Below are 22,455 nucleotides of genomic sequence, written 5' to 3' on the forward strand. Positions count from 1 at the left end.
GCTCTTCTTACGGAGAGATGATGACAATGAATTGCCTAATGACTTTCCACTTTTCTGGTTTTCATTTATTATTAAATAGCCAAACACTGGTGAAGTTCTAAGAACACATAAGTGAGTGAATGTAGCTATGACACAGAGGCCAATATAAAAGGAGAATGAATACTGAGAGAAATACAGTTGGAAGAAGAGAAAAAAACAAAAAAACAAAACAACAACAACAACAACAACAAAACGAATATTGCAGCCACACAGAAGCAGCAAAGGAAGACAGCAACAGCTGAAGTGGACGTTCCAAGATTCAACCACAAAAATGGAAAAAATATAGACTAAAACAAGAATGAAGGCCTATAAATGCATGAAGAATCTGAACACGAAGGCCTAGATCTGCAAGAACCCCCGGTGTGCACCTCGGGTCCTCCAGACTCCCAGGGCGACCGATCAATAGACTGACGAGATGTCCCTAGCAGGGACCACCTATGACAGCTCGTTTTGCATAGTTGTGTACGTACCCAATTAACTTTGCTACAGGATGGACCGTCTTTTCCTTGGCAGCTGACCACTTACCACCTTCATTTATCATTTATCATTTTGACAACATAATGTATGCATGACTGTAGCCTTTTCCGTGGGAGGCTGCAATAGCTGAGCGACGCTGTGGGAAAGGATTAGCACCAGAAATGGATTCTTCCAGTTGAATCCAGCTGAAAATCAAGGCAGCAAATCTGCATGCCTGAACTATGCCACAGTGCGGTGGGTTTAGGGCTGGCACACTGCTGAGCGGAGTTCTCCAGCTTTGCAAGGCAAACAAATTGCAAGTCCAAACTATGGAAAGCTATCAACAACTTCCTAAATATTCCACTGTGGGAATATGCTTCAACTGCTCATCATCTGCTGGCGTGACGCCCCAGTCTGAAACTGCAAAATACACGGGTCAGTCTTCACTAAATGTGTTCTTCTCAAGTTTTTCGAGGACCAGCTGTTTTTCTGAGTATATCAAACAGAATTTGCATTCATCCTCTTTGTTTTCCCATCCTCTTTGTCCACTACCGCCCGGAACACTTTAGATACACACATTATATATATAAAGTGCCACATGGAAGCTTGAACACCGTTTGTACCCTTAACTGCTTATAATTTCCTTTTAGATCTCAGGAGGAAAACAGATACTTACAGAAATCAAAATGTTAGGAATCCAGCTTCACAGGCATTTGTGACTGTCATTTAGAAAAGCGATTACAGTGTGCAACATGAAAAATATATGCATAGCACTTCAGGTAGAAGTAGTTACTCAGAATGGAATCCACTTATAGTTAACTTGGGTAGAGTGAAAATAGACTTGTAATGAAGTGGATAGAAACTCTCAAATATCTTCAGTGACTATGAAAAAGGAGGCTCTGAAAGTAACTCAGAAAGAGAATTTATCCAAAATATGGTCAGGTTACCCTCTCATAATTGTCAGTCCATGTGTGAGGAATAAGAACATACTCTTTGTTTTGCACTAAGCAAGGGCTTTATTGTAAAATTCAGGTACAAAGTGCTTTATTTTGTGTTCAACATTCTCTTCAACAATTAAATTTTCACAAATTAAATATTTTCAATGGTTCTACAGAGATTAATATCTCAGAATTCCTCATCTGCATCCAGTCATCAGCCCAGAGAGCACAATTTTTTACTCATTTTCCACTTCCATTATACTTAATTATATTTTTACAACAGTAGTACCCAGGAATGTCTGTGCACCGGTATCCACACATATAGGACACGTATTTGATGATCTATTTGTTTTTCTCTCTCATTCAAAAAGCTTGCTTTTAATTGTTGTAAATTAAATCAAACACTGAGTAGGTCTTAACTGGTGTGTGAAATGCTCAACAAAAGGATGACTCCTTAATGAGGACTTAAGGAGAAATTTAGTCATTTACATGCAATAGGGCAAGTCCGAAAGTCTGCACTTCCGCACCACCAAAGACTGGAGAGATAGCTAAGTCCTGCTGATGGCTCCTTCATGACCGCAGGTCCCATCCTCTGGACCTGTGTCAGCAGCCCAGGCACAGCCACACCATACTTGTACACTCCAAAAAACAACGGCTGCGTCAAACTGTTGACTGGGAACAGTTCCTGATTTGTGCTAACTCCTGAACCACACCAAGGAATTTCAGAGGAATGTACTGGGTGACCAGGGCAAAGGCAGACCCAGGATCTCTCTAGCAATTTAACAGAGATTATCTGACTCATCTACATTGAATAGAATCATAGAATTACTGAATCATTAAGGCTGGAAAAGACCCTTAAGATCACCGAGTGGTGGACTTGGCAGTGCTGGGTTAACAGTTGGACTCAATGGTCTTAAGGGTCTTTTCCAACCTTAATGATTCTATGATTCTATGAGTCCAACCGTTAACCTATCACTAAGCCCATCACTAAACCATGTCCTCAAGCACCACATCTCCCCATCTTCTAAATACCTCCAGGGATGGGGACTCAGCCCCTGCCCCGGGCAGCCTGGGCCAGGGCCTGGCAGCCCTTTGGCGGAAGAAGTTTTTCCCAATACCCAACCCAAACCTGCCCTGGCGCAGCTTGAGGCCGTTCCCTCTCGTCCCATCGCTTGTTCCTGGGGAGCAGAGACCGACCCCCCCGGCTCCAGCCTCCTTTCAGGCCGTTGCAGAGAGCGATGAGGGCTCCCCTCAGCCTCCTCTTCTCCAGGCTAAACAACCCCAGCTCCCTCAGCCGCTCCTCATAAGACTTTTTCTCTAGACCCTTCACCAACTTCGTTGCCCTTCTCTGGCCACGCTCCAGCCCCTCCATGTCCTTCTTGTAGTGAGGGGCCCAACACTGAACACAGCACTCGAGGGGCGGCCTCACCACTCCCGAACATCTACAGAGCCAGGGCCCTGACAGAGTTCAATTTGCTGGCACAGAAACAGCCTGCAATGCCCGTGCTGGGTACTCAGCGTTGGAGTCTGAATCCAGCTTTTCCTGAGTGGGATAATATCCTACTCCAGCAAAAGACCGTATCTTTCAGGTAGTTTGAGAAGCAATTTGATGACAAAGAATAGCACAAGGGACCAAATTAAATCAAGTAGCATGGAATTTAGACGACTTGGTAAGAAAACAAATGCATTAACCCACTCAACAGTAAGATACGAGGTACAAGCTCCTACCCCAAATCCCTGCACTGCTCAACACAGCGTTTTAAACAGGAATCGTGTTCAGCTGCCAACATCAGAAGACATTTTTCAGAAGCAGAATGCTTCAATTCTGGAGAAGTGAACATGGCAAACATATTCTGTTGGTCCTACTGCTTAATTTCAGAAGTTGCAGCTGCGCTCCAGGGCAATTATACCCAAATCACTGAATTCATGATTGGATTTATGGAAGAAATGATAAAAAATAGGAGTAGGGCCAGAAAATCCCAGAATCACTCAAAAGAAAAGAGAAAAGATCACCAAGTTCTGAAATTAATATCTTAAAGAAGAAACAACTGTAAACATATCTCTGGGTCATCTTATTGATATTTCTCTTCTTCAGATAAAGATATATTAGTACATTCTGCTTGAGAATCCACCCTCCACATTTGGTTTGCCTGCTAATTTCTTCTCTTTCCTGTTCCCTTTCTGAGTAGTAACTTTGAAAATTGTCACTCAAGATACTACTAAAATTAAGCATTATCACTCTGTCAGTAGTTTATTTTACCAAAAGTTGTCTGAGTGCAACCTCTTTAAGATGAGATTTCATTTCTGCTCCCCATCGCACATTGGGCCAACCTCAGTAAGTGCAAAAGTAGATTCGCACATCCCTGTTTAGGTAAGAAGGAGAATCCTTTAGGAAGAACATAAACAAAAGAAAGCAAGCAATATAAATACCCCCCATAGACCCTACGTATTGTAATGTTCTCTCTGGTGTAGTTACTTTGCTTGTGGTAACCTTAGAAAAAATCTTATTGCAGTTTGCTAAAACATATCAGGAAACCATCCACTGATTCCGTGACTCAGTATTTTGTCCTTCTTTAAAATGTAAATTCAGTATGTGAAAATAGCAGATGATTACAGACATTTTCTCTACAAGACCAGTAGATCAGCTGTCAATCTATTCATCTCCTAAAGCAATGATCTCCCAAAGTCCCTTCCAACCTGGATTATCCTATGATCCTACTCTGCAATACAGCGGGTACAGTCCCTGTCTCTGCATTCCGTTCTGCTGTCCCCACGGACTGTCTGGAGTCCTCTCTCTCCTTCCTCATCCAGCCTGCTAGCTAATCAACCACTGTCCTCCCCGACCCCTGCTCCGGCGTTAGGAGTGGGCTCTGCATCGACTGAAGTAGCCACAGATGTGTAACCAGGTTCTGGGATGAAATTTTCAGGAGTTGAATGTTTGATGAACCAAAAAGTGCATTTCTGAGCCCGTAAATAGTAAAAGATGAATGGGGAATGTCAGAAACAGAAAGACCTCTGGAGAAACATCAGCATCATCCAGATTATGCCTCGATGAAAGTAGACAGGCCAGTGCTGCCGTTAACAAGCACCAACCCGTGCTTCCCTTTTGAGAGCAAGGGTGCCATACTGGAACATTTCTCCTACCCAATGGCCAAAGTTGGCCACAGTTGGCCACAGCTTGTGGAAAATATCTAACATCCCACGACGGTAGTTGGGCGTTTTCTGATTACAGAGCAGTAGTCCAGGATGTAGCACGCTTCTGCTGCTAATCTTCAGGCTTTCTATGAGCACTTCCCTTGCCTAAGAACAAGCACCCCTCGCACGATACTTCGACTTTCTCACTGGGTTCCTAGCAGAAGTTATCAGCCAGTGTCTCAGGCACCAAATCCCTACCCCCAAACACAGCGTATGTCCTCAAGGTCAGAGCTTTCTGTCTCGCATTGAGGGACACCAAAAAAATTGGTTCCCGCTAGAGTTCTGCTTCTCAGCCATTCCTGAAATTTGGGCAGTCCTTAAAACATCTTTGGAGGCTCCTGGAAAGTCAAATTCCTGAAAAATCAAGCCCAAACTAGAGTAAAAATAGATATAATCTATTTGGCCACATTTCTCAACAGAAAATAAGATCCTATCTTCAAAACTAAGACTGAAATAATCTCTTCACCCAGGTGGATGAAATACCACCAACTCCAATTTTGTGTATCTGCAACAGGAATTAACTATGAGCAATACATAAGAAACTGCAATAACCATCATTATATATTGCACAGGTTTTTACCTTATTTGAACTAAGGACTTATTTATGTGTATTATCTTAATTGTACTAGAAATTTAAATGCAAGTTTCATATGTATCATAAAAATTTGTAAGTAACAAAATAAGAGCAATATACAAATGTATCCATACCACTGAAATTCTACACATAATAAATAAAATATTAGCATGCAAAGATAAAGCAACGCCTATCACAACAAATTACAAGCCAAAGAATTCAATGGTTGCAAAGTAAAAATAAATTTAATAAAAATTACATAAAATTGAAGTTAAGGCAATGTACACCACTGTAATTTGAAGGTATAAATTTGACAGGAAGACATTAATTCAATCACAGAAGCTTCTTAAGCCAAAAAAAAATCCAAAGTAAATAGTACACATCAAAGAAACACAAAAGGACTATGACACAGAGGTTAATAACTAAAACATTCAAACAACCTTGAATCTGCCTGATGGTAACCTAATGTAAGGTCTATTCTGCACTTATCTCCTTTCAACTCAATTAAAGCATGAGGAGTTTTACTATTGTACTTTCTCAGGGTTCTGAGGGAACTAAAGCTGCTGCACTCCTACAGTTGTACGTGTGAAGAACTTAACTCTCATTTAGCACAACCTGACTTTGGAAATTCTTTTCTTTATTGTTGGAAATGTTGTATATGAACATTAACCAAGAAAATCAAAGAAAAGAAGGAAAAAATTATGATTCTGTGAATTGGCATTTGATGAAGAGAGAAAAAAAAAAAAGAGTTTTTGACTCAGGGCAACCAGAGGAACTCTTTGGGCAAGAAAAAAATTTCAAGGCTTTACACTGAATATCAACTACAGGGATAGGTCATTAAATAACATTATTCCCTCAATTAATTTTGGTTGTGCTGTTCTGGGAAAACCAGAGAAGATAAAAAGGATTCACACAAACAAAATTCTTCACATATTAGAGCATCTCTTTGCAGTAACTGCACTTTTTTTACCCTGGAGTAAATGAAACATAGCTTATCTTTCAATGAAACCGAGACAGATTACTTTGCGTTCACTGCACAACAAAGGCATCCACGTAGGCAGTTACCTGGAGTAGTTATTATGCTATAAATCCACATCTGGCTTACACTGAGCTAATCTGCCCATGTAACCGTAACGTAAATCACGATCGTGTCTACTTTGAATGAGTCTCCGTGGCAGTTACCCTTTTCTTTAAGAATACCATATACAACAGAGCTCTACCATGCTGAAAAGTATGATTATGATATATTTTTTGAAAAGTAACCTATTTTATGAGAAGATATTAAAACAGCTTTACTCTGTAACAGAACACAGGAGAAGGTGGCATGGGACCACTCTCCCTCTCCTCTCATCAAGGAAATAAAACGCAGAGATGCTAAATGACTATGTAGACACAAAAAGAGATAAGAACAATAAATAATAGGGTCAAAATTAAAAGAACATTTTAAATAGTCGAAGCAGTTCACTCCTGGAAAACCCTTCCAAATGGAAGACTGGGACAGACATGTTGATGATTTAACCAACATCAAACAGCCACAGAGTTGGAAATACAAGTCAATGGGCCCATGGACAAAAATGGTCAGAGGCTGGAGCACCTCTGCTATGGAGAAAGGCTGAGAGCTGGGGGTGTTCAGCCTGGAGAGGAGGAGGCTGCGGGCAGAGCTGATTGCGGCCTTTCCGTGCTTAACGGGGGCTTATAAGAAAGACGGGGACAGACTTTTTGGCAGAGCCAACAGCAATAGGACAAGGGGGAATGGGTTTAAACTAAAAGATGGGAGATTCAGACTACATAGAAGGAAGAAATGTTTTACGATGAGGGTGGTGAGACACTGGCACAGGTTGCCCAGAGCGGTGGGAGATGCCCCATCCCTGGAAACATTGAAGGCCAGGTTGGACGGGGCTCTGAGCACCCTGGTCTGGGTGAAGATGTCCCTGCTCATGGCAGGCGGGTTGGACTGGATGGCCTTTGGAGGTCCCTTCAAACCCAAACCATTCTGTGATTCTACAGTTGCCTATGACAGCAAAGACAGGATTCCTGTCATCACGCTTTAGCTGATTGTAATGCCGATGCCTCCGTCTGAGCTGGTCACTGGACACTCCCCTTGCAGCCAGCGGAAGAAAGAGGCATTTTGGGGGCACCATTCACCTGGTTTAAATGTCTTTTGACATTCATCATGTGATGAATTAATCACACAAGTGCCTGTTTTACCTATAAAAGTGTAACTGTGTATTGCTGTAGCAGTACTCGCAGCAGCAATTCAACAATACCTACAGTCCCTTCCAGCGCTCTATCTCAGCTCTGTACCTGCTACAACGTAAAGCCAAAACAAGGGTTTTTTCCCCCCATACTCTGTTATATGGTGCAGAAGGAGAAGGAGCAATGGGCAACCTAATCCCATATCTCTACCTGTGATATACATTCACCTAATGAGTGTAAGAGAGGCACAACCTGATTTACTACATGGTATTTTACTACTTGTAGTTGAAGAGCTGCAACAGCCATCATTTAAAACCAACTTAGTCTTCCCCATATATGCTACCTTTGCACTAGAGCGACTATGGCAAAGTCAGCCAAATATCGTATTTAAAAAGAAGAACATTTGTTCATCAGAGTTATACGGACACAACTGAACACAGCTGGTGCCACAGATCTTTAGCATCTGAGCACAAAAGGTTTTTAAATAGTAGCATGGAGACCATGGAGACCAAGTGAAGAAAGCGAGATGTTTCTCTCAACCTTCTTATTTTCTGAGTTGAAATCAGAACATTACCTACATGTCAGGTCAATGTCATTCACGCAAAAATTGCACTAAAGATAAATGGACGCAGTTAGCCAAAGAAGTCCAGTCCATCCCAGGATTCACACAAAGTAATATAAAATATTCTCTAGTGAAAAAAATAACCTGTGGAAACATAACCCTCGTGTTTAATTCCCATAACTGACAGGTTTATTTAACAACACAGATTTGCAAATTCAGACATTACATCCCTTTTCAAAACCGCAGCGACGAGAAGCTATTGAATCCTATGTACCACGCCACTACCTTTTACTAGAAATAATTATCCTCTTTTATTACACAACTTTGAATGATTCCTCAGAGCAGCATCCACACATAATCCTCTGAATAAAGAACCTCTGGATTCATTTTTCATTTCGGAGAGGGAAATTACGGTATCAGCAAGAGGAGTCTCCTTCAAGCCTTATTTGCATTCAAGAGGCTGCCAGTTGGGTAAAGTTTCTCCCCATTTAAGTAATTCTGTTTCCCAGCAACCCGCGCTGTTGCCAGGAGAAACCCCGGGGAGAGCTTCCTCCGCACCCGCCCCGCCGCAGTCTTGGGGGTACAGCTTTGTGCAGCGCTGCTTCATGCCAGCGCACACATCCGACTGTGAGCGGCATGCTAAGTAGTCCGCCAGGAACTCCAGGGACTCGAACAACAGATCTTTTTTTTGGGGGGGGGGGGAGAAGGCTTAGTGATGAACGACGTCGCCTTTTCTATTGCAGTGTAGTTAGAGGTGATAAGGCAGTGCGCGGTTTTTTCACCGGGGTGGTGTTACCTTGGGAGCAGCGTTTGACAGCTGGATGTGCAGCTCTGTAAACATGTTTCCTGTATGCTTTTAATCTATCAAGCATCGTCTGTGCACGCAAACTTCCTTTTTGTTGTTTTTTTTTCCAGCTGCCAAGAGCAAAAAGCACATGCAAACCACAAAAAAAATCTCCTTGGATTGACTTAACCTTTGCTTCTCCTTGCAACACCTTCCAAAATGTAAATGTAATGGGTGGTTAAAAAGTAATTCCTGTTTTTCCAATGACAGTACAATATTTACAGTTGTACACTTGGCTTGAAAACAAGCTGTTTAGTGTTTAGATATAAATACCTGACAAGGTGCAAAAAAAAAAAAAAAAGGAGAATGAGAAAAAGCCATGGCATGTTATTACAGACAGGATTTCCAAGTGAATTTATCTCCTACCTAGCTGTAAAGATGTTGTAACCACAAATTTCAGAAGTTGTCTTTCAGATAATAAACAATTACTGGGGGTGAGGTGCTTCCACAAAGAAACATACTCTGCTTTACACTCTTTCTGATTTGAATCTCAGCATACACAGTGAAACTGTAATGAAATTTAATAATTTATGGAAATGGATGGCATGAGTGTATTTGAGGCAAAGATTGTCTCTTAGAATGAAGAAATAAGTAATTAACTCTTCTGAATTAGAAAGGTAAATTGAAATTTGAGAAACGTTAGACCACATACGACATTGTTACTCAACATGCTGCTGAACGGTACTTCAGTGGAAGTCAGATCTCACATTTTTTGCCCTATATTCCCTATAAACTTCAGTAAAAATGGATAACTAGTTAATTCTTTATGTAAAACACTGTATCAGGTAAATAAAGTGGTGTAAAACTTTAAGAAATTAATCCTTCTAAACCTTAAGAGAAACTGTATTTCCTTTGTAGGCTTTGCTCTGAGGCATAATCGCACTCAAGAACCTCTATTAGACCTACAATATAGTGATATTAAATTCATGTCTGATAAAAAGTTTTATATTTGCCCATGATTAACAAACTTTTTTCATCATTAAAGGAAAAAATATCTAATATTTTTCATTTTATTCCTTATATTCTACTGAAAAAATATCTTAGAAAACATTAAACTTTTTTTTTAGTTTGCAATTCTGTTGCAAAATCTTGTGCCTCGCACAATTCGGCAAACTGTCAGAATATCAGGGAAAATCTGTTTAAAACTTCTCAACCTAACACTGCATACATATTTACACACAGAATAAGCATAAGGTACCAGATTTTTTCCCCTAATTCTGCCCAGTACAAAAAAGCTCCAAAATCATGGAGATTTCCATGACATACTAATTCACAAGTATCAAGGGATCGGGCTGTCCCATTCAGCGGTTCCCCATTTTGCCGTTCGCCCTTGGTAGGAAAGTACCGATGATTTAAGAATACGTGATTCAATGATCACAGCTCAGTGATATCCAGTACGCTTTCTCAGTGCAATGCCCCTTGTATCATTACAAGTCAGCATAATTGAAACTTTAATGACAACACAGATTCACTCACTGTTGAGAAAATTACTGGATGATCCCATGCCCACAGGGATCAAATTCCCCTGGGAAGTCTTTGTACCAGGCCATGACCATGCATAAGAGAAGTTACGGTCTTTTAGCCTTAGCACTTTTCCACGTGCCCACAGTAGCATACGCAGTCCAGTCAGCGACCTCCTCCAACGGCAGCGGATGAGACAAATGAAAGCGTCCAGACCACTAGTTTGACCGCAATAATTCCAGTTCACTGGTTTAAGAATGGTAAAAAAGATTAGCATGGACAGAAATTCCACTAAAATAAACACATATAGACACAAAACAATTTAAAGGGTTATTTCTGCTTCTGAATGTTCATTGTGTTTGGAAACTATTAAGCTTCGAAAGATGTCCAACTAAATGCAACATTAGAAATCAACTAAACAAGTCCTAACGGGACATATGATACCTAAAATCATTTCATTTAAAAATCTCTTGTGAAATAATCTCCCTGTAAGAATATAAGGTATACTATTCTTCATGCACATACAGTCAGTTGGGTTGGAATCCAACCTGCCCATAGCCTGTGAAAAGCAAGCGCTACTTCAGCAGGCAGGGGACAGAACAGGAAGAGTAAAGCAGTTCCCATAAAATACCTGTTTATGTTCTGCATAAATTTAACGTCAAGAAGTGTGTCTCTGAAGGAAGAGCAAGCGATTCCCGTCGTAAAACTTCAGTACATTCTCTAGGACCTTTAGAAAAAACTGAAATACCTCTGCTAGCCTGCGGAAAACTGAAACGCATTTCAGAAGTATGTTCCAACCACTTGGACTTGGAGCATCCTGCGAGACTGACAGCATGCCCCACTCTGCAACAGGTCAGACTGTTATACAGGCAGAAATGCAAGAGTGTGGCCAAAGAAGACTTGAGGGGCTGGCTCCAGCCTCCTGCAGTCACTTAAAGAAGTACCATCATCCCACGTATGCTTTGGCTGGTTATTTTGATGTATCTGCTTAGGATGTCCTTTCAGCCTCCCAACAGAGGAGGATCATCAAGATCCTGAGGGAATTCTGTAACTGCTGGAGTATGCTAGAAAAGATGGACACTGCTGCTACCACCACAGCTACAGCTAAGAGGATTTACAGCATCACGCCACAGCTGAAGTTGGAAGGGACCTCTGGAGATCAGCTAGTCCTACCCCCTCGCTCAGAGCCAGGTCAGCTGGAGCAGGCTGCTCAGTGCCGTGTCCTGCCAGGTTTTGACTATCTCCAAGGATGGCGAAGCTACAACTTCTCTGGGCGACCTGTTCCACTGCTTAACCAACCCCAGAGAAAAAAAAAGTTTTCTTCTTATGTTGAAATGGAATTTCCTGTGGTTCAGTTTGTGCCTGTTGCCTCTTGTCCGTCCACGGGGCACCACCGAGAAGAGTCTGTCTCCATCTCCTTTACTCCTTCCCATCAGTTATTTACACACATTGATAAGATCCCCCTGAGCACCATGTCCCAGCTTAACTGAATTTAGGCAGAGCACCCGTTTCACCCAAAGATCATGCATTTGTTTTAACAATATCAAGGCACCTAAAGCTGCAATATTCCTGCTACATCTGAAGGCAATAATAAAAAAAAAAAAATGAGGGTGAGACTAGAAACCTATCGAAATCTCAATTTCCAGTGCTCACTAGCCACATTCTTCTCCAGACGTCTCAGCAAAAACATTCAGTGCAACTTCTTCTTGAGTTCAGTATATCAGGTTGAAGTACTGATTCCACATAGAACTGAAATGCACTGCTGTATGAATTTAATGAAAAATATACAGACTTGGAATTAAATCAAATAGTCGAAGCAAATGCAGATCAATTCATAAAGTTAAAAACAGAATCAGACACTATACCAATGACTTGAAAAGCTCTTAGGTACGCAGGAGATGATCACTTAAACACAAAGCTCCCAGTGCAACACTTTAACCCAAAATGTTTGTTATCCTTTGATACACAAACAGGAAAATACCGAGTAGAAACAAGACTGCCGTTGACACTATCACTAGTAAAATCTGGTGTCTACTACCGATATCCAAAACTTAAGGAAGACCTTAAGAAATTCATGACAATTTAAGGGAAAAAACCCCCAAAATTAATAAACAATTGGAAAACATGCCTTCTGCTGACAATAAAAATTCACTTTGCTTGGTTTATGTCTGGTTGAAGTCTTCACTTTTCTAAAAAACAGGCTGACCAGCAGTTTCATTATGATCTAAACATATTTCATGAACACCAGAAAGCACATACGACCACGCTTTTCATCCTCATGAAGGAAACTGTACCAAGCTGCAACGGTTGGAAGTTGAAACACAACAAAGCAATTCAAAATATGCACCTTTTTAATGGAAAGAGTCATGAAACATTGGAACAATTTATGAAATTTTGCCATGGATCCTCTGTCAAATGACATTTTTAATCAATGTTTTCTTTAAAGAGTATGATCTGATTCAAGCAAGAATTAATTCACGGAAATGCTGTGCTCTTTTTTATACGGAAGGTCAAACTAAAGTTCACCATGACCTCCTCCACATTTGTAATTACTGCTCTATTAATCTATAAATATAAAGCTAAGAGGTTTAATAGGTTTAAAGAATCCTAACACTGTCTACCCATGAGCTGTACCTTTACTGCCTCAAAAAAGTTAACCCACTACAGACGTGTACGCTATAATGTAAGTACCTCTTCTAGGAACATAGCTGAGACCACAGAGAGAAGATATTTCCTGACACTACTCACTGGGACCAGTGGGACAAAACATTCTTTTAATTTACTACACGCTGCTATCTCAGGCTATCTAGCAGAAAAAAACACTGTGTATGTATGTATATACATATATATATATATGTTATTATACAATGGCTGGCACAGGAGGTTCCCTCTACATTATGAGGACTCCTTGACTAGTGCTCCTGTATCATAAAATAAAATAGTGTGAGCAATATATACTCACATACTCATAAAACACAGCCATGTTTCAGCAGTAATGCAACTAAAATTAATTCTGAAAACTAGAGTTGTACTAGAAAGGTAGAAGCAATAAATAATATGTGGTTTTACCATAAAGCATGACATCGTATTGCACCATTATACAGAAAACATATGAAAGGAATAATTTTCAAAAATGAATGCAGCAGCTCTACTGCAAGGAAAGAAAACAGCACAACAAACTCTGATTCCCAGATTATGAAATTTGTTGAAGATCAGATAAACGCAACTTGGTTACAAAAATAGTAAGTGAAGCTTACTAATGTTTGTATTGTTTTCAGCTCACAGTATAGTATTTTATCCCCGTTTGACTTCTACAAACAGAACCCTTTGTATCACAAAGCAAGTCACTTCACAGAAATCCATATAATATACAAGGTTTAACTGTATCATTTTCTTAGACTCAGATCCTAAATTAGTAATAACCTACAATAAAACAAAAAAAAAAAAAAAGGGTTACGCAGACAAGGTCAAATCTCACAAAATCCTGTGGTCAGCAAGTTACAAAGGAATAGAAATGCAATGTAGCTTTTCGTAAGGCTACTTTAAATGCAACTTTCAAGGTGAAGTTGTCACTCAGCTGTCTTTTCCTCTCTTTTGGACTGCAGCAAAGGAGGGAGCCGTCTGAGCTGGTCTCTGTACTCACAAGGTTTGTGAAAGGCGATAAAGAACCCTCAGCATGAGAGGTTCCCCTCCAAACAACAAACCTCATTGAGGAGCAGAGCACATCCATGCCCCTCTCGCACCCAGAAAGCATCAGGAACTTGGAGCGTTGGGACCAGGATGCTCAAGCGGGTGCAATGCAATTAACACAACGTGCAGGAGGCACAAAGAGAGCCCACTGAACTCCTGAGCGTGGCCTCAGGCTGTGGGGAGAGCCCGGTGCTCCTCCATGGGGATCGCAGCAGTGGCAGCAGCCCCATCTTTTGAGAGGCGGCTCTGGCAGACCTAGTCGCTGCAGCACAAGGGAAGGAGCTGCAAGAAGTGAGCAGGCTGTATCGCACCAGGGATGAGGAGCAGGAGATCAACAGGATCTTCAAAGGGACCGCACAGACAAGAAGCTAAATGCTCTGCAGCTCTTCACCTAGGAAACAGTTAGAGGCCCTCAACAGCATTGAAGATGCACAGGATGGACGCCTCAGGTCACTGGATTGGGATCAGTGCTAGTACCGCTTCAAAGAAAGGTCTGGCAGATGTCTTCCTCAAGTGTCTGCACACTAAGGCAGAGTCTGGTTCACAAAGAAGATGACTCAGTTGTCCAAGTGTGGTCACAGACCCATGATGCGATCAGAATCAGAGAGCTGGCACAGCACACACAACTTGAGCAGTGTCACACATGGGAACAGGGTATGTAGGAAGGATTAGCACAGAAGAATAGGATGGGGAGCTGCACTCTACTGAAACAAACTCCTTGACTGGACAGAGCTCCAGTGTGAAACTGAAGTCACGTCTGCTGAGAGTCTCCAAGTCAAGATCAGAAGGGAAACACTGGAGATGGTGTGGTCTGGGGTCTGCTACAGAGCAGCTGACCAAGAGGAGGTAAGTGGATGCGGCTTTCCACAAAGAGCTAGCAGAAGTCTCCAGACTCCTGGCTATGGTCCCGCTGGGAGATTTCAATTCCCACACGTCTGCTGGGAGTGTAACATCAAATTATGCAAGCAATTCAGGAAGCTGCACGAGTGACAATTTCATACCAAAAGTGCCAGAGGGACCAGCAGGGATAATGGCTGGTTGTTGACCGGCTGTTCAGAAGCAGGGAAGAACTGGTGGCATTGGAGCAGCAGACGGCAGAGAGCTGCAGTGACCACAAGATGATGGAGTTCAGGATCCGAAGGAAGACTAGAAAGGTAAACAGCAGATTTAGCATTTTGGACTTTCAGAGCTCAAACTCTGGCTTATTTAGGGAATTGCTAGGTAGAAGCCCCTGAGAGGCTGTCAAAGGGAGACAGCGCCCTTCAGGGGGGGTCTGAATTTTGACCAAAACTTTCTAAGAGAGCTAAGGAACAAAATATCATGCAGAAAAACTGGGAACGTCATCAGAAACACAGAGCTGCTTAATGAACTAAAATGCAAAGAGAAAGCATACAAGTAGAAACAACAACAAGCAACAAAGGAGGTAGATAAAATGCCTTGCCTAGGCATTTAGGCACAAAATGAGAAAGGCCAAAGATGGAGTTAAAGCTAGCTAGGGACGTAAACAGTAATAAGAAATGATTCCACAAAAATTATAAGAGTAAAAAGAAGCTCAGAGAAAATCTGGGTGCACTGATGAATACGGAAGACAGCCTAGAAGTAGTACGGAAAAGACTAAAGTACTCAAAACCTCTTTTGCCTAAGCCTTCAGAAATAAAGACGGCTCCAAAACCTCTGCACACACTGGCACAGTCAGAAAGAAAAGCAGCAATGTGGGGAAAAATGGGTTATGGCTACTTAAAAAAGTTAAATGTCCAAGGAGCCATGTGGAGTTTTTTCAGGGCTGTGGAGGAAGCTCGCTGGTGTGACCATCAGAATACTCTGACAGATCTAGATATAATGATATCTAGAAAAATCCGGCGACTGGGGGAGATCTCTGATGACTAGAAGTGGGCTACAGTAACAGCCATTTTTAAGGGAGGCAAAAAGAGGATTGAGGAACTATAGGCTGCTCAGCCTCGGCTCAGTCCCAGGGAAGATCATGGAGTATGTCCTCAGAAATCATTTTGAAACACAAAGAGAACAGAAAAGTAATCAGGAATAGTCAACACATTTACCAAAGGCAAATCGCGCTTGACCAGCTGGGTTGCCTTTTATGATGAAATGATTGGCTATGCAGATGAGGGCAAAGCAGCGGATGTAATACGTGTTGACTTTAGCCGGGCTTCTGACACCATCCCTTACAGCATTTGCATTTGGAAGCTGAGCAAGTACTGGCTGGAAGAACAGGCTGCTAGGCACTAGACGCGTCAAAAATTGGCAGGACCACCAGACTCACAAGGCAGTGATCAATATCTTGATGTCTAGCGTGTAGCAGGTTACCCCAGGGGCTGATGCTGGGGCCAATATCATTCGATATCTTAAATAATAACATGAATGATGTGACAGAAAACATGCTCAGCAAATTTGAGGGCAATGCTAAACAGAGAATGAGAGTGGACATGCCAAACAGCAGAGCTTCAGTCCAATGAGACCTTGAAAAATTTCAGGTCTATGCCAACAGGTCAACAAGGAAAAGTGCAAGTTCTGCAGCAGTGCAGGATAATCCCAGCACTGCTGGAAAGGACCTGTGATTATGCTGGGTGCCAGGTTAAATATGAGCTAGCAACGTGCTCTCATTGCAAATAAAGCAAACTCTGTACTGGGCTGCATTACAAGGAGCATGGACAGCAGAGTAAGGGAGAAAACCTCTCCTCTGTGCTGTACTGGTAAGAATTCACCTGGAATACCGTGTCCAGTCTGGGTCCTCAGTTCAAGAGAGACATTAATAAAATGGCAAGGGTCTGCAAGGTCAGGCTGGTCAGCAGGCTACAGCACACAAACCTAGAGAGCTCGCAGAAGCTCGGCGTGTTGCAGCTGGTGAAGAGTAAACTAAGGGGCAATCTTACAGCAGCTTAACAGGGAGTGCGAACGACAACTCAGCCAAATCCGTCTCAACAGCACCAGGCAATATCAGAAAGGGCAGCAGCCACTAACTCTGCCATAAGAGGTTCACACTGAACATGAGGAAAAACTCTCTGACGAGAAGGTGGCGCAGCATTGGCACAGGGACCGGACCGGAGTGCCCTTCCAACCAACACTCCTCTGATTCTGCAATCTAAGAGCAATTTAAACAAAAGAAATGCTACTGAGTAAACGTTATGCCATGTTAAAATCTAAATTGCCATTCTTTTCTGAAAGGAGGTTACATCTTAAAAATTTTAACTTTTGCACTTCATTGCAGCCCCATGGTGTTATTAAGTGCATAACACCATGTTTAGTCATAGAATAAAAATGCCCCCCAAAAATGATATTTGGCCCTATGAGGACATTTTTGGTACAGCAGCACAAAATTATTCTATCAATGGAGTTAACACAGCATAAAATGGGCTGTCCTGGTTTCAGCTGGGATAGAGTTAATTTTCTTCTTAGTAGCTGGTAGAGTGCTGTGTTTTGGATTTAGGATGAGAATAATGTTGATAAGACACTGATGTTTTGGTTCTTGCTGAGTAGAGTTTACACTAGTCAAGGACTTTTTAGCTTCTTGTGCTCTGCCAGGTGCATAAGAAGCTGGGAGGGAGCATAGCTAGGACAGCTGACCCAGACTGGCCAAAGGGCTATTCCATACCATATGACATCATGCTCAGTATATAAACTGGGGGAAGAAGAAGGAAGGGGGGGACATTCGGAGTGATGGCGTTTGTCTTCCCAAGTAACCGTTACGCGTGATGGAGCCCTGCTTTCCTGGAGATGGCTGAACACCTGCCTGCCGCTGGGAAGTAGTGAATGAATTCCTTGCTTTGCTTTGCTTGTGCGTGTGGCTTTTGCTTTACCTATTAAACTGTCTTTATCTCAACCCATGAGTTTTCTCACTTTTACTCTTCCGATTCTCTCCCCCATCCCACCGGGGGGGAGTGAGCGAGCGGCTGTGTGGTGGTTAGTTGCTGGCTGGGGTTAAACCACGACAGTCCTTTTTGGCGCCCAACGTGGGGCTCGAAGGGTTTGAGATAATGACAGATTTAATTGGAATGTGCTAGATTGAATTTATAGTTGTTAGTGCTGTTTAGGTATTAATCAGCACGCTTCTGTACTTGCCATGGGGCTTGCTTGCCTTACTGTATATTAGAGTATAGTGCTCGTTAGTGGCTGCTTTTTGCTTTTGCTACTTGCTGAACTGCTTATCATCTTACTGTGCTGTGCCTGGGAACATTTTGATAACAACAACGGCCATGCCCTGGGCTGGCAGATGGCCAGGGCATCGCTGCTGTTTCTGCACTGCTGTACTGGACAGGCTGGAACTCCAGTGTGAACTCGAGTCAAAGGGACTGTGACCTGTGGATGAGTCCATGTGGGAGCAGGACACCCCGAAGCGCCTGTGGACGTGGATAAGCCCATACCAGAGCAGGTATGTCTCGAAGAGTCTGTGGCCATGGTTATGTCTGTGCCACAGCAGGTATACTTCTTGAAGGGATTGTGGCCCAAGGATAAGTCCACGCTGGAGAGGGTACACCTCGAAGCATCTGTGGCTGTGGATAAGTCCGTGCTGCAGCAGGTACACCTTGAAGCATCAGTGGCTGTGCATGAGGTCATGCTGGAGCACCTCAAAGCGTGTGGCCATGGGTAAGGCCATGGTGGAGCAAGTTTACTTCTGAAGAGACTGTGGCTGCGGGTAAGGCCATGGTGGAGCAGGTATATCTCTGAAAGCATTGTGGCCCATGGAGAAGGTCATGTGGGAACAGGTGCACCTCTAAGTGACTGTGGCTGTGGATAAATCCATGCCACAGCAGGTATACCCCTGGAGAGACTGTGGCTCATAGACAAGGCTCCACTTGGAGCAGGTAAACCCCTAAGGGACTACAGTCTGTGGATAAGTCCAAGCCGAAGCAGGGGCAAGGGGAGGAGTCCATTGCAGTGTTAAGCCCAATGGTCTGGTCCAAAGGGGCCAGGGGTGGAGACTGTAATGGAAATACCTTTAAATTGTTGTAACCCAGGATTTGAGTTGCATGTTATGGGAATTACTATAGCAGGAACCCCTTGTTGCTAGCCAGGCTAGGAGCAAGGGGAGGAGTTCATTGCAATGTTAATCCTGGCCCAAAGTGGCCAGGGGTGGAGATTGTAATGGAAATACCTTTAAATTGTTGTAACCCATGATCTGAGTTGCATGTTATAGGAATTACCATAGCAGGAACCACCTGAACAAATGGAGGAGAAGCCTTACAAGAAGCAGTGCAAGTGCAGCAGTGACCCGACCTGAGCTGGCTTTGGTGCCCAGTAACTCCACGCAACACACCACCTCTCCTGTCCTGAGTGATCACCATCACCGATGGAGCCCAAAGTCACGGACTAAATGAACTCAATGGACATTATGTGGACATTTGTGGATGTTTATGGACATTTTACAGACATTTTATAGGAGTGGTCCATAGAATAAGTGGGGTGGTGGTTAATGAGGATGTATTGGATAATGTGGGACCTGAGCATGACGTAAATGGTATGGAATAAGGGGTGGATACTGTCCTGGTTTCAGCTGGGATAGAGTTAATTTTCTTCTTAGTAGCTGGTAGAGTGCTGTGTTTTGGATTTAGGATGAGAATAATGTTGATAAGACACTGATGTTTTGGTTCTTGCTGAGTAGAGTTTACACTAGTCAAGGACTTTTTAGCTTCTTGTGCTCTGCCAGGTGCATAAGAAGCTGGGAGGGAGCATAGCTAGGACAGCTGACCCAGACTGGCCAAAGGGCTATTCCATACCATATGACATCATGCTCAGTATATAAACTGGGGGAAGAAGAAGGAAGGGGGGGACATTCGGAGTGATGGCGTTTGTCTTCCCAAGTAACCGTTACGCGTGATGGAGCCCTGCTTTCCTGGAGATGGCTGAACACCTGCCTGCCGCTGGGAAGTAGTGAATGAATTCCTTGCTTTGCTTTGCTTGTGCGTGTGGCTTTTGCTTTACCTATTAAACTGTCTTTATCTCAACCCATGAGTTTTCTCACTTTTACTCTTCCGATTCTCTCCCCCATCCCACCGGGGGGGAGTGAGCGAGCGGCTGTGTGGTGGTTAGTTGCTGGCTGGGGTTAAACCACGACATGGGCCTAGCATATATTCTGTCCAGGCTTTTATCAACAAGCAATGTGAAGGTGCCACTTTAATCTAGGCAATGTGCTAATCTTGGTATCATCTCTAAAGTTCATTGCTCTAACGACATCAACCCCATCTCTGCACCCCTCCTTTGAGCCCACCTTCTCCACATCAGACATAATACTCTTCCTGCTACCTTTAATTTCACCACTACCTTCTTGCTACGTGCAGCATTTTACCAGATATCTATACAATGTAAGCTTTTAATATGGTCTCAAACACCTCTTTCACTGAGCTTACATCATCCAGTTGTTATTCACCCAGCAGCACTTATGTACCTTGTTTAGATATTTTTTTTAACGTTCACAGACTTTGTTAGGGACTTCACGTGCCTGGAGCAAAGGCACATATAAATAAACACCTTGTACAATGGGAGAACAAATCATAGAATCACAGAATCGTTAAAGTTGGAAAAGACCCTTAAGATCATCGAGTCCAACCGTTAACCCAGCACTGCCAAGGCCACCACTAAACCATGTCCTCGAGCACCACGTCTACCCGGCTTTTAAATCCCCCCAGGGATGGGGACTCAGCCCCTGCCCCGGGCAGCCTGGGCCAGGGCCTGACAGCCCTTTGGGGGAAGAAGTTTTTCCCAATACCCAACCCAACCCTGCCCTGGCGCAGCTTGAGGCCGTTCCCTCTCGTCCCATCGCTTGTTCCTGGGGAGCAGAGACCGACCCCCCCGGCTCCAGCCTCCTTTCAGGCCGTTGCAGAGAGCGATGAGGGCTCCCCTCAGCCTCCTCTTCTCCAGGCTGAGCCCCCCCAGCTCCCCCAGCCGCTCCTCCCCAGCCTTGTGCTCCAGCCCCTGCCCCAGCCTCGCTGCCCTGCTCTGGCCACGCTCCAGCCCCTCCATGGCCGCCTTGGGGTGCGGGGCCCAGCGCTGAGCACAGCATTCGAGGGGCGGCCTCCCCAGTGCCCAGCACAGGGGGACCATCCCTGCCCTGCTCCTGCTGGCCACACCGGTCCTGACACAAGCCAGGATGCCCTGGGCCCTCTTGGCCACCTGGGCACCCTGCTGGCTCGTGTCCAGCGGCTGTCGACCAGCACCCCCAGGCCCTTTCCCGCCGGGCAGCTCCCAGCCGCTCCTCCCCACGCCTGCAGCGGTGCCTGGGGTTGCTGTGCCCCCAGGGCAGGACCCGGCCCTGAGCCCTGCTGAAGCTCAAACACGCGTGTTGGAGCACCTGCGTGCCGCTATCATTCCTGTCCAACAGCGAGGACAACCATCTTGCAACGCTTCCAGTTCCTCGGAGGGCTGACCAAAGGCAAAATTTCCTGCTTAATTCTAGGTTGCTATTTTGCTGACAGCACACGTTTACTCAAAACAAGAGTACTGGAGAATCATTGAAAGAAATATCGTTTAAGAGTTGAAAAACACTTTGCAAACATTAACAAGAGTACTGGTGAATCATTGAAAGAATTATTAAGAACTTAAAAACACTTTGCAAACGTGAGGGTTAGACCATCCAAACCACGCTCAGGAATTGTTTGAGGAATTATTATTTAAGAGAAAAAGTAACGGCTAGGGAAACAGGCCCTGAATAGGACTATTGTGGCCCTCAGTAAAAATCAAATAGAAAACTCATATATGGCCAAAATAGGTGCTTGTTGGCGGCTGCCGCAATCGATTAACTCCTGTTCTTATGGCAAGAGCGCCGAGGAAGCGTCGTTGTGCAGCTAAAGCACGAACGCGGCGCATCCCCAGCCTCCCCTGGGCTCCCACCCCGCCGCCGCCCGAAAGCCGGGGGCCGCGCCCGCCATTTCACGCCCCCACAGCGGCGACGAGCGGCGCCTCCGCGCATGCGCCAGAGCCCCGCCGCGCAGGCGCCGCCGCGTTGGGCCGCGCCGCGGGGCTGAGGGGGGCCGCGGGGGGGGGGGGGGGGGGATCGGGGCCGGCAGGAGCGGCGAGGCTTCGTCCCTACCTGCCACCGGGATGCGCTGGCTCCTGCCGGGCAGCGCCTCGTCCTTTTGCGGCAGCCGGGAGGCCGAGTCGCCCATCCTGAAGGTGGAGCTGCAGAGCCTGCGGAGGAGGCGCCGCGGCGCTGCCGGCATCGCCCCTGAGGGCGCTCGGGTGGCGGCGGCGGGGCGGGGGGGGGGACGGCCCGGCGCGCGCTGGCCGTTGGGACGGGCGGCGGCGGGAGCGGGGGGGGGGCGGGCCCTGCTCAGCCGAGCGGCGGCGGGAAGCGGCGGGGCCCCCCCGGTTCTTGGGGGCGGTGGAGGGGGGGGGAACCCCTTACTCGTCCTGGGGGCTCTGGAGGGTGCAGCGGCCTCCGCGGTGTGTCCCCAGCGGTGCGGCCCGGGGGACGCCCAGCTCCCTGTGCCCCCGAGCGGTGTGGCCGTGCGCCTGGGTGCTCCGAGGGGTGCAGCCGCCCGGTAAGGTCAGA

General features: G+C 44.7%; 1 protein-coding gene across 1 annotated transcript in view; it reads right to left on the minus strand.

The window, feature by feature from the left end:
- The window catches only part of MSRA (methionine sulfoxide reductase A), a 301,044-nt gene extending 278,915 nt beyond the window's left edge, over window positions 1–22,129 (minus strand). The window contains exon 1 of the mRNA XM_082305437.1: window positions 21,994–22,129. Coding sequence (XP_082161563.1) covers window positions 21,994–22,123 — 130 coding nt within the window. The 5' untranslated portion in view covers window positions 22,124–22,129. The remainder of the gene's footprint in view (window positions 1–21,993) is intronic.
- Window positions 22,130–22,455: the final 326 nt, after the last annotated feature.

Source organism: Platalea leucorodia, assembly GCF_965183815.1.
Source record: "Platalea leucorodia genome assembly, chromosome: 3".
Classification (NCBI taxonomy): domain Eukaryota; kingdom Metazoa; phylum Chordata; class Aves; order Pelecaniformes; family Threskiornithidae; genus Platalea; species Platalea leucorodia.